The following is a 13,546-nucleotide window of genomic DNA, read 5'->3' on the forward strand; positions in this document are numbered from 1 at the left end:
ATCGTAACCAATTTACTTGTCAGAGATGCTTGTCTTCCCTCTCAAAAATTCTGATTTTCTTTTTACTAACAAATGTTTCTCTTTAATCTCCATTTGTCCATTCATCTGCTGATTCTGATGGGGGAATAAAAGCAAAACTTCTAGAAGAATGTAAGTTCCTGTCCACAAAAACTAGACTGTGTGGTGGTGAAAATTAATACTGACCGTGTTGCAAACTGACTATGCAGTTCCAAAACGTGTGATTCTGACATTTTGCTCCTACTTTGTTTGCTGTAGCTAGATGCTTTGTGCATGCAGTGTTCAATAACTGCTACTTTATATAAATCCTTCTTGTATTTTGAACAAATGGATTGTGTGATTTTTGATTGTATGCTATCTGAACATTAAAATTATAAATATCAGCATGAGCAATGTTTTAATACTACTTTCAGGAGTAAATATAGTTGATAAAAGAATAAAGTCTTTGGAATATAGTATATGTATTTTAAATGTCTGAGTTGGAGATATTATGTCCTTAAAAAACAGAATATAAAGTTTTGCTGGTAAGCCAAATCCTCTGTGGGATGCCCTAATGCAGCTCTGGTGTCCTGGTCAATTTAATGAGTTCTAAGTTCAGTTCATAGCAGGCAGCCTTCAGGTCTTTTATGTGCATCAGGTGGAATATACCATATGTGGTTCATTGCTCGTCACGTCCCTTTTCAGAGTATTCTGGCTTTTCCCACAGAAGCAACTGATTGGTACTGACTCGTGAACTGACTTTGAGAGGGAAAAGGGCTACCTTCACTGCCTCTCTAAGTACACAAAAACTCATCATCAATTAACATCATTGCCATCATTATTTAATCACATTTCTCCTCTGCAGTGAGGAAGAAGAGCAAAACCTAGCTGTGCATGGCCTGTTCTTCCCTGCTTACCTGTTACATCTCGTTATGATGCATGCCATGATCTGAATTTTCTTTCTGGCTATTTCTTATGGCAGTGCTTTACAGACCACTATCTCTTTCTTCAGAATTCTTTCTCCATATATAATCGTAGGGAAGGCTTAAAATAAAAGTCCCAGATTTATAACTTTATCTAGCTAGAGTGAGGTATGAGGACAGAGATAGCTCTAATGATTGGAGTACTTTGACTAGAAATGACCCCAGAGCACTAGCAGAATGTATTGCTGGACAATTTGCTAAAATTTGCACAGGATGTTAGCAAGGATGTTATTAAACTGTTTCCTTTAGTTGACACCACTCTATAAACAGATTGATAATGCTGAAGAAGTCCCATTTCTCACTATCTTAATGTCACAAACAGCATTTATCTATGAAAAATGCACATAATTAATAGATTATAAACTACTTTAAATAGGTAGTCATCATCCACTTTGTCAAACAAACAGATTCCGCTTTATGTCACTAATTTTGAAATTATCCATAAATCATAAATATTAAATATTTGCTTCTCTTGGGGCAATTCATGAGATTGACTGTATCTGTATTATTTTTATCTTAGAAGTATCAGTACTAGACTTTTTCTTCATGTTTTCTCTATTTGGAAACTCTTAGGTTCTATTTTTGACATCCTTTATGCACTGTTTTATTTCTAACATTTTTTACTCCTGAAAAGTAGTTCCTCAAAGCATGCGTTGTAGATTAATTCAATATGTTGAGCACAATAAAGCTATGAAAAGGTTACAACCATAGGGAATATACAAATATATCAAATATTTTAACAAGCAAAAGCAATATAGAGATTTTTTCTCCTCCTGTGAGTTAAAAACGTTTTATGTGGATTTATATCTCACAACTGTTCATTTGGAATGTCTTGGACTTAGAATTCAAGTGTCCATTAACTTCATGAAGATCTGTTGAAATCTGATGAGTGGAAATGATATCCATAAAGCTTCTTGTCTGAGATTCTCCTCCCCTGTAAAGTGATACAGCTCAACTGGAAGTTAATGGCAACACTGGTCTATAGGAGGAGAAGGCGTCAGCCTCCAAATACAAAGGATACTTTAATCCAATGCTTTTGTTGATGATTTTGCTACTTGTAGTTCTGCTTTCTCCAAAATCTTACAAATTTGTCTTGCTGATTATTTTAAGATATTATTAAATTCCTCTCTGTTTCTTATATTCTACAATGAAGTGTCTCAACCTCCAACGATAACTCAGCAGTCTCCAAAAGATTACATTGTTGACCCTCGAGAGAATATTGTAATACAGTGTGAAGCAAAAGGAAAACCACCTCCTAGGTTAGTAGTGACTTATTTTGCTTAAATATGCATGTACCCCCACCCCTGTAATTTATACAGCTGGCAGAAAGTGGCATGTATTTGACTATTCTTATCCTTGAGATTTAAACTTTTCTGCAGTCATCAAGTAATTGTAGTGTGTTTGTTTATTTTCACCTCAGAGCTCTAACGAAAACAAAGTAATACTAGATTGTTAAAGGAGCAGGTAGGTAAATGCCTATGGAGAAGGCATGCCTTCTATAAGATGGAACCCAATCCTGATTCAGGCAGAACATCTAAGAAGAATCCACGATGAATAAATTCAGAGTGAATTCAAATTTAATGTTTTCTAAAACACTCATTTTTATGAAGTTCATCTTGAAATACATACATATTTTATCATAATTTGATTATTAAGTATCTGTTATCTAAATTATAAGGCCTTCATTAAGCAGGTGTATATCATAACCTTGAGTTCTGTGCTTAGCAAAAATAGCAATGCTATGTTCAGATCAGATTCCTGATCATATTCCATGTTAATACTCAGCATCAGTATGTGAAATTAGGAGCTTCTGCTCCTAATATATGTTGAATACCTCCACTGGAAGCAGCAGAAGCAGTGATTTATTCTGTCATTACTAGTAACTGCTTCTGATTTCTGGGTCACTAAACAGAAGTATGCATCTTAGTTCTTAGTAGTATTACACTACAATTTACTCACAAGGTTAACCTATAATTACTTCTCAGACACACACTGAGCTCATTAGATGTGCTTCATGTGAATAACCAGGATTTTTCTACATTATTCTTTCTGGTTGCTTTCAGACCATAGTCATTATACTGGGTGGCAAAATGGCAAAGAAGTGTATTTTCTGTGATAGTCTCACCCTTTGTAGTGCTCTGTTAATGGTGGAATGCCACAATGCTGCTGTTTTACAAGTGTTTTAGGTTAGCTGGCATCTCAAGACTCTGAGCATTGACCTGGAGGATGGAATGATTACTGTATGTTTTGAGACATCTGTACCGCTTCTGCAGATGCCTCTTTTGAGTATCTTTTTTGGGTTGGATCTACCAAAGAAGCTAAGAGCGCAGTCCATGAGACTGAATATATCAGTGCTATTCCAGGGCTCTCTGCTGTACAGCCTCACCTTTCCCATCAAATCTGTGACTGTCTTGTTCTCCTGCAACAGAAGAAAGGACAGGATTTAAGTGCAGACTTTTATAAGGGAGAAAAATAGGTTGTTCTTCTGCAAATTTAAAAAACATGAGATAGCCAAATAAATTAGTTCAGTAACCAACCTGATCCATTGGTCTTGAATCCAGTTCTGCAAATGCATATTGTAATTTTAACTGCTTCAAAGCTCTGAAGATCAGCTTTCTCAGCCAGTGAATTGTTTTGTTAATCCACAGTGACTTCTTATTAGTGAGAGCTGGCACAAAGATTGATGGATATGCTGCTACCTTTTGCTTGAACTGGAAAGATTCTGACTTTTATGTACCTGAACTTCAGGGGTGTGCCATCTCTCATTTGACGCTGTTACAGTTCCCACACTCCTCAGTCTGTTGGTATCTGGAGACTACAGACACTCTGCATTCTGCAGCTTTACCTGCAGAGCCCTGAGAATCAGGTTCACTTTCCATTCACTGTGCACCCAAGTCCTCCCCTAAACACTACTCACATGTAAAAAGTATGAGAACTGTCATTTGCAGTATCCAAAACTGAGTGCTCAAAACTTCACAGGCATTGTTCTAGTTCTGTGTAACCATACTTGTGACCATTAACAAATCATAATTAAAAATTAAAAACCTTAATTAAAAATTAAAGAATCAGTGTTTGCAGTAGTGTAAGTTGCATGCTGTGAATCTTTGCTTTTTACAGTTTCTTAAATGAGTTCTAATAGTCTTCATTTTTAGTGGCCACTTTTGAAGCATCTTCTGTTTTGAGTAACACCAATTTAAACCAGATTAATTATGAACTACCAGGCTGCAAAATTTCATTTAATAAATGACACTTTTGTGTTAGAATAGTGAAAAGGAACCAAACTCACTACAATCTTTAATTCACATGCTGAACTTTAAAAGGACCAAACCAATTAAGAGAAACGGTTTCCTGCTGGGCCCTGAGATGACACATTTCAGCCCAGAGCCAGTTTTTAAAGGCAGGTTTATAAAACCTTTCAACAATAGCTTTTAAAATGGAAATGCTAATGCTGCTTTAGCAGTATCAGTTCTAGCAGATGCTACTGCATCGTCTTTAGTAGAAAAGAAATCAATTCTTTTTTATATACGATTAACTTCTGCATTTTTTAATGTAATTTTAAAATAAAACTGCTGGCTTTGAAATGGTTTCTGTTAACAAGTCAAGCCAAGTCTGTTATCTCAGAATTTTGCCAGATCTTTTGTATTAAAAAAGAGCTATATTTACTTTAGTGGTTGATTTAGTTTGGGAACAATTCTTGCTTTCCTGCTAAAAAATAAATACCATTTATTACTGAAAATGACTTTTTTTTTTTTTTTTTTTTAATAATTTATCTTTGTAATCTACAAGTGGTAACCCAAGAAGCAACTTTTCTTTTTTCTTTTATTATGTAGCTTTTCCTGGACACGCAATGGAACTCATTTTGATATAGATAAAGATGCACAGGTAACAATGAAGCCAAATTCAGGAACCCTTGTTGTAAATATTATGAATGGTGTGAAGGCAGAAGCGTATGAAGGAGTGTACCAGTGTACAGCAAGGAATGAAAGAGGAGCAGCTATTTCCAACAATATTGTTATACGGCCATCTAGTAAGTTAAAATCTAATATGAATAAAACATGAATGTCTTACATTTGCTTGTTTTCTTGTGGATATTTTGCTTCATTTTCTTCTTTTGTCTTAAAGAGATAACCTTTTAACTCATCAGAGTGATAATATTAGAAAGGCGTTGTATAATTGCTAATATTCTGATTTGATGATGCCTCTCCCAAATCCCTTAGAATATTTAGTAACCAAAATGCTTTCCTGATTTTTTTTCTTAGTATAACTTCATGATCTAAGATGTTTAAAATTGAGTTGTATTTATGAAATTAAAATTGGAATAAAAAGTTTAAATCCTGAATGCTCCTATCTGGTACAGGCAACATTTGCTTTCTTTCTGATGGGTGTATTCCATAGTTTTTATAATTGCTTTAATTCAGAGCAGATAAAGCTCAAAGATTTAAAGTAATTGCAAACTGCTTCTACAGCTTTTCTCAGATCAGTTTTTCAGTTTTCAGACTTCTTAGCTTAAAATGTTCCGTTCTCACAAGTTTTATTAAAGCATCTGTAATACTATTTCAGGAGGTTTTTTTTTTCTTCTCATTTTGAGTATTACTTTTTGTTTATCACAATTAAAATTTTCTGATACTTTTGTAGATCCATTGGTGATTAGCCAAACTATTTTGAATCAGTGATTATACATTTAGTGAATTATTGCTGTAAAAATTATTTTAAATAATCTGTTTTTCCCCCATGAAAACATTTAAAAAATCAAAATTAAATATTTAGTAAATATGTTAAAACTTTACTTACTGATGCTTTTAGTTCTTGTCATTTTCTGGAATTCTATGTGCATTTCTTCCTTAAATTCTAGATTTTTTTTTCTCAATTCATAGTTTGTGTGTGTTAAAATTATTTTCTATAGGGTCCCCTTTGTGGACAAAAGAGAAACTAGAACCAAATCATGTTCGGGAAGGTGATTCTCTAGTACTGAACTGCAGACCTCCTGTTGGCTTACCACCACCTATAATATTTTGGATGGATAATGGTGAGTTTGCTTTTTATATAGACTTAGTTTATGTTTACACTGCACAATTTTTCTATGTGGGTGACTGTTGCTTACCAAGGCCACAGGTGATGGAGTTTCCCTCTAACTTAAATTACAGACTTTCTAGTTCTGTAGTGAATAAACAAGAAAACATGCAGCCTGAAAGCATGAAGCCAGAATTAGCTGGAGATCTTAACGTAAGCTGTGGATTAACACAGTGGGGAAGAATGGAAAGACAGGGGAGCTTTAGAGAAAATTTCAGAAGGTCTGTGTATTTACAAACCTACAAAAGAATAATGGAAAAAATATGGAGTCTGCAGATTGTAACAATAGAGAGAAATTATAGTTGAAATAAATGTTTTCTTGTTTTTCCTCAGCTTTCCAAAGGCTGCCTCAAAGTGAAAGAGTTTCCCAAGGTCTCAATGGAGACCTTTACTTTTCTAATGTACAACCAGAGGACACCCGTGAGGACTATATCTGCTATGCGAGATTTAATCATACACAAACTATACAGCAGAAACAACCCATTTCTGTAAAAGTCTTTTCAAGTAGGTATTGCATCACCTAATACTTACATACATGCATGGTGTTTATCCAGAATGATCAGGTGACTTGTCAAATTTTAGTAGTTTTATGCTAGAGACTTTGTTGGTTTAATTCTGACTAAGAAATTGCATTATTTTTTAAAGCTTAAAATGTAATCTCCAGTTTTCTTGGTGTATAATCTGTTTCAAAAGCTGTCTTTTTTCCTTTTGTTAAGCTTTGTCTTTTGAAGAAACATTTTCTAGGATTTGAATGATTGAAAAAATATAGTGTAAGAATAACTTTTTAAGTGGTTTTCATAGTGAAGAATATCAATCTGTTACGGCTGTAACTATCCAAATAAATTAATCAATCATTTGATTAACTCACCGTGGCCATAACATCACCTTTTGATTCCCGATACTTTGATTTATCCCTCCTGTATGCATTCTTCATGATATTCTGTTTATTTCAGTGGATTCATTGAATGACACTATAGCTGCTAATTTGAGTGACACTGATATTTATGGTGGTGAGTTATACTGGTCCTCACTGATACTCCTTGTTTCACAGTAGTATTTAGTTAACTAACTTTACCTTCGTAGCTGCTTAACCTTTTGCTTCCTTTTCAATTTCTAATGAAGGTATCTATTAGTACTGGTGATAATACATGCAAAATGGACTGCACAGTCCTTTCAACTTGTTAATGTTTTAATGTTACTGTAATATATGTCTCATAAAAAATACCAGCTCCTAAGATAAATGAGTCCTTTCACGCTGGGGCGGATTTTCCAAGTTGTCTATTTGCTTCTGAATTATGTTACTTTTTAATATTTTTTTCTCCAACTATTAGTTTGGTTTGTTCATTATCACTGGGACTATTCAATATCACATGCTGCATAATAGATAACAACAATTAAGCATCTAACAGATACACTTTATATTTAATAACTTCTTGAATGTACCATTCATTTTTAATGTATTTCATAAATGTCAAACTGAACTGAAATTGATTAAAATCTAAACACCTTAATACTATCTGTGTAAATAACATTGCAGGGAAAAGATGTGTTTGTTTGTTTGGTGTTTGAACTTTTCATTAATCTGTGTTGAATGGTGCTCTGTGTATTGCAAATTAAATCCATCTGAACAGGTATCTGTGCTTAGCAAGGCTGACTGTGGGGTAAGATTGATGCCACAGCATTTGAGCATCTGGAATTCCCCACTTAATGCTGTTTGAAATAAATGCATAACGTTTGTTCTGCTTTGTCTTTCTGTCAAGTGAGTCTATGTGTATGTTAAATTGTAACTTACTATAATCTGAACTGCATCAGGGACACAGAATATTTTAATTCTTTGCATAAAAATAAGGTTTCATTCAAGAACAAACAATAACTATGAAGCTGAGTGCAGAATGATAGTAAAGAGCACAATTAATTGGTTCACAACTCAAAAAAAAAGAGAGAATTCTTTGAATTTTCATAGTCTTGCAAAATGAGACAGTGATCTTTGGAAGTGAAGAAACTGGGTAGACTTCTAAGAGCCCATGACTACTGACTGTGCTTGTTATGCTTTGCTCCCAACTTTAAGTTGCTCAGGTACTACTTTTAAGGAATTCATGACAAATACCATATTAAAATTAAGTGCTCTCTTTATGTCAGTCTGTCAATAAATCCTGGCCCTGTCCACATTAAAAAACAAAACTAAATAACCGTAGGTTAATATAGTGATTCAGACTGGTGCTGCACTTTAGGGCAAGTTGATCCTTTATTTTAAAATAACTTTAAAAGAACGTCGACAGGGAGGCACATGAGACAACATAGTAGATTTCAGAATACTGACTATAATGTCAGAAACGGGTCTTATAGCTATCTGTTTGCTATGGTTACTTCTTGTGGACAATCAGTGTTCCATTATTACCAGAGAGGGTAATGGTTGGAATTTAGATTGAGTATATAGTAAGAGGAGAAGACAGAACTAAATTTCTAGAGATTTCTCACATTTTATAGAAAATGTTGAACAAAACATATTTGAAACTGAAGCATACCTCTTGACAACTTTGTTTATATTTCTGAATTTAGTTACTTTGCTTTATTAGTGCTTTGATGGAAGCCCAGAAACTTTTGGTAACTTTCAATCTTTTGCAGACTGCGGCCGGTCGAGCTCAGTATACATCCATACATAGTTGCTTATGTAAACTCTATGTATCAAAAGCTGCCCTCAGCAAACAAATGAGGTTTTTTTGTAGAATCATAGAATGGCTTGGGTTGGAAGGAACCCTAAAAACCATTTTCTTTCAGCCCTCCTGCCACTCGCCAGACCAGGCTGCCCAGGGCCCAATCCAACCTGGCCTTGAGCACCTCCAGGGATGGTCCATCAAAAGCCTCTCTGAACAAACTCTACCAGTGCTTCACCACACTCTGCATAAAGAATTTCTTCCTAACATCTAACATAAATCTCTCCTCTTTTAGTTTATAGCCATTCCCCGTTGTCCTATCACTGTCTGCCCATGTAAAAAGTCAGTCTTCCTCCAGTATGTAAGCTCTCTCCAACTACTGAAAGGCTGCATTGAGCCTTCTCTTCACGTGTGTGTTCAAAATTCTAGCGTTTACTAGGTTGAAATATGATTCTGGTATGTCTGTCAAAAGCCTAACTTGTTAAACTGTGTATTTATGTGACATGATATTTTTTATTTAAACGGACTATATGTATCAAAATTTATGTCCAAAATGTGAGAATAGATGTGTGCATTTGATCATTATTAAAATAAAATCTGGAAATTAATTGTTTTAACTTTTCTTGTTCCAGCCAAGCCAGTTACAGAAAGGCCACCAGTCCTTCTTACACCAACAGGCAGCACAAGTAACAAAGTGGAACTGAGAGGAAATGTTCTTTTGTTGGAATGCATTGCAGCAGGATTGTGAGTGACTTTTTATTCCATGTTTTTCTAAACAGAAGTACAGTATTGGTGGAGAATTTTCCAGAGATAATTAAAAAGTTAACACTTATAATCTTAAGGATCTAAAGAAACAGAAATATAAAATGGAAAGAGGACTTGAAGGAAGTCTTCCATTTTCTCTAAAATCAGCAGATTTTAAAGCCAGCTATGAACTTAAATGTTTTTCTCATTTTATTAAATATTTGAGATGGCCTCTGCTTTTAGGACACGAGCAAGAAAAGTCATAAGGTAACATTGGATGCTTGTCTCCATGTCTGAAGAATTTCTTTCAGGAAACAAGTCTGATTTCTTGCTAACTATACAGCCACTAGGCTCTCAAATGGCATAAATAAAAAAAAAAAAAAAGATAAGAATGTACTGATATAATCTGAAAAGGCTGCTCGCGTATGCTAATAATACTTAGGAGATCATCTAGGTGGGACTTGTCAGAACATACCTTCAGCGATTTACATCCAACTTCTCATTGTAATTGAGTTTAATTGGTACTTGTTTCTTCAGTGTAATGCATGTTTGCCTTCAGTGCTTATTGTGCAAGTGAAAATTTACCAAAGAACAATTTAGTTTCATGAACTAGTTTGGTCTTAAATCATTTCATTCTCAGGAAGAAAATGGTTCAGATACTGTAGTACTGGAAAATTTTCAGTACCAATTTATTTCAAAAACTATAAATATATTTACAGTGCACAAAAACATTCAGTGCAGATCACTCTGACGTAGCAGTGAAGTAAACCAGCAAATGATATAACACAACATCATTTAGAGGGATTCACTTGCATAAACTCCAGAGGGTGTGGGCATGTACAGTTTGGCACAGATTGATGTAGGGGTCAGTGCACTGTTTCTGTCACAGCTGTGGTCACAGAACTGTAGAATCTCCAAGGTTGGAAAAGACCTACAGGACCACCCAGTCCACCAATCCTCAACAGCTCTCACAAACCATGTCCTTCAACAAAACATCCAAAGGTTCCTTAAGCACCTCAAGGGTTGGTCTCTTCAGGTGTCCTTGCATGAGCCCCACTAGCATAACTACAACTGTGAGTGGGAATAGAATCAGATCTTGTAATCTTCATCCACCATATGGTTATGGTGGACTTTTTGGCAACCTGGCAATAAATTAATCAGAGGTCCAGACTCCAGTAAAATGGCTCTATAAAAACAGGGAAAAATTAAAATATCATGCTTTATATGGAATTGTGTCTTTGTAATGTTTATGTTGCATAACTTTATTCTTAATAATTCAGTGAGGGAAGTTTACACTGTTATCCACAAAAGGCCAGATTCAGGCCTCTTGATTCATTAATGTTTTGGAGCAGACATTCAACTCAGTAAGCAACACATTTTAATTTTTGTCTGCGTGAGTTTGAAAATCTTTTGACTTCAGTGGCTGACATGAAGCACAACCAAGATTTAGACGCAGTGCAGTGATAAGTAGCCATACTTGACTCAGAACTGACTTTTTTTTTTTTTCTTTCTCATAGGAAAGATTTGTTTCCTAACAAATTTGTGTTTATGATGTTCGTGAAGCATTAAAATATTAAAATACTGCTCAAAGGACAGTTGTAAACTTATCATTATCAAAAGTTACTCTTATGTAATCGTAATAAAAAGTGTAGGTGCAGCAAGATATGAAGTACATTTGTATCCCTTTATTAACCATCAAGGTTTTTAAGATTAATCAGCAGACAAGTGTATTCCATAATTATTAAGCCTAAAAACAGATGGTGATTGACAGTGTTAGTGAGGCTTGTTGTTTCCTAGAAACAAATGCTGGCATACTTTGCACGTTTGCTGGACATGTACCACAAATCTGAGTAAAGTCTTTTAAATAGATTGTTTATAAAATACATCTTCAAGTATAGAACTCTCATCTTCCTTGTTACCAGTCCCTTAATTTGATCTGCACTTCTGCTTCTCCAGACCCACGCCAGTAATCCGCTGGATTAAAGAGGGTGGTGAACTGCCAGCCAACAGAACATTTTTTGAAAATTTCAAGAAAACTCTCAAGATTATAGATGTTTCTGAAGCTGACTCTGGGAACTACAAATGTATAGCAAGAAACATATTAGGTTCTACTCATCATGTCATTTCAGTAACTGTAAAAGGTAATACTTAAGTAATCTTAATTCAATACTGTCAACATCAAGAATGCAAGATGGAAATATGCTTATTGGATAGTAAATTATTGCTGAAAGGATGGATGATAACAGTAAAAAATAACGGGTGAAGTGATCAATAAGCCAACTGAATTCTGCCATCAAACAGACTTTACCACCTCTAACTTCCATTTCTCTTTTTCTTATATTACTTTGTCAAGCAACATGCTAATTTGGGGCTGTATTAACACCGGTAAAATAATTCCTTAGCTATGTTCATTTTAGATCTTTTGATTAACTGTCATTAGACTGCTTCTATCCTTCGTTGTTGTCTTTTTATCTTCCTCCACATCTCTCTTCTTCGTTGCTTCGTTATTATTTTGTCTTTTCTCCTCTCCATTCATATAGCCCAAATTTTTCTTCAGTTTTTCTGGTCATCTCATGCTCCCTTTCCTCCCTCAGTGAACATTTCTGTTTTCTGTTTCCTTGATGTTTTCTGTCTGAATTATTGTCTTACTAATTCCAAAACCACAATATTTTTGTCCAAATAGAAACTGTAAGTATATTTTGAGTACTCTAAAACAAAAAATTTGCAGAAACAGCTTATGGGGCATTTAAGTAACCATTTGTAGTGCTCCCTTTGCATATTCAATAGCTACTTACATTACAGCAGCCCAACGTCCTGTTATGGTTGTATTTAGCCTTCTTTTCAAGAACAGAAGACTTGTTTGCACATATCTACCAGTCTAAAATCTGAAGTTAAATTGCAAATTGTGATAATATATCATAGATGTGGTTTGGATATTTTTTTTTGTAAAAAATAATTAATTCAAAATGATGACATAGATGCAAATCTTTTGGTAAGCTCAGTGTTCTGTTCGTTTTGATCTCTTTTGTGTGTTTTCAAGTGTATCACATAAACTTCTAACCCTACTGAAATCACCCACTGAATTCAGCAAGACCAAAGATTTTGCCACTTATAAATTTCACCCTTGACATGAAATCTTTTTGTATAATCTATCCTAACTTCAGTTCTAACAGTCTAACTACTGAGAACATGGATATATCTAAAATTAATCAAAAGACCATTCTAGCCTCTATAGATGCCGTAGTCAGATAAATCTTGCTGTCTTAATGAAAGACAATTTTTTATTAAAAATGAGTAGCCCTATAAGAAAGAAGGAATGTTTTGTTATTTATTCCAGGATTTTGAAGTAAAAAGCTAACCCCTATTTAGTGCAGTTCAATAGCTTAGTTTAGTCAAAGTATTATTTATCACATAATCCTTGAATGTCGTGTGTACAAAAAAAATTGACCATGCAAGTGCATGTCTATACCTATACGTACAGTTTGAACTATTTTATTATTTCCATTGTTGTGCCTCATGGTTTTCAGTACATAATTTTGGAAAATGATTGCATGTTTCTGTTCCTACCTCCAGCTTCCCCCTACTGGATAACAGCACCCAGGAACTTGGTCTTATCTCCTGGAGAAGATGGGACATTGATCTGCAGAGCTAATGGCAACCCAAAACCTAGCATAAGCTGGTTAACAAATGGCGTTCCCATAGCAAGTAAGATGTCTAACTACCTTGCAGGAGGATTAATAAGGAAATACAAAAAGTGTTAATTTTTATAAAAATTATAAATGAGGAACATGTGTTTGAAGATTTTTTTTGCCTGACATGTAATAACAAATTATAAGTGAGTTATAAGTGTTAAAAATACTGTGGTTGCTAAAGATGTAATAACAAAATGTGCATTGAATGTGCTTGAGACCACTGGATTTGTGAACGTACACCTGGTTATCCCATCTGGTAGCATGCTTACAGAGAGCCATAGCAACAAAGCTGTACCATTCTTTTTGGAGGAGTATTACTGAGGTATCATTTCCACCACTGGCATTCATGTTGAACAATTCCCTCATTTGCTGCCCCAGAGATACACATTTTGTGTTTAAATCAAAA

General features: G+C 34.7%; 1 protein-coding gene across 42 annotated transcripts in view; it reads left to right on the forward strand.

Moving 5' to 3' along the window:
- NRCAM (neuronal cell adhesion molecule) overlaps positions 1–13,546 on the forward strand; it is a 140,660-nt gene that overhangs the window by 76,738 nt on the left and 50,376 nt on the right. For 22 of the 42 annotated variants that reach the window (XM_048947195.1, XM_048947166.1, XM_048947235.1 and 19 more), the window contains 9 exons: positions 133–150; positions 2,134–2,239; positions 4,811–5,007; positions 5,884–6,006; positions 6,384–6,554; positions 7,004–7,060; positions 9,337–9,448; positions 11,405–11,589; positions 13,022–13,153. In XM_048947195.1, the coding sequence (XP_048803152.1) occupies positions 133–150; positions 2,134–2,239; positions 4,811–5,007; positions 5,884–6,006; positions 6,384–6,554; positions 7,004–7,060; positions 9,337–9,448; positions 11,405–11,589; positions 13,022–13,153 (1,101 nt within the window). The remainder of the gene's footprint in view (positions 1–132; positions 151–2,133; positions 2,240–4,810; positions 5,008–5,883; positions 6,007–6,383; positions 6,555–7,003; positions 7,061–9,336; positions 9,449–11,404; positions 11,590–13,021; positions 13,154–13,546) is intronic. The other 20 variants (XM_048947225.1, XM_048947393.1, XM_048947493.1 and 17 more) reach the window with 3 other exon arrangements.

This window comes from Lagopus muta, chromosome 1 (assembly GCF_023343835.1).
Source record: "Lagopus muta isolate bLagMut1 chromosome 1, bLagMut1 primary, whole genome shotgun sequence".
NCBI classification, from domain to species: domain Eukaryota; kingdom Metazoa; phylum Chordata; class Aves; order Galliformes; family Phasianidae; genus Lagopus; species Lagopus muta.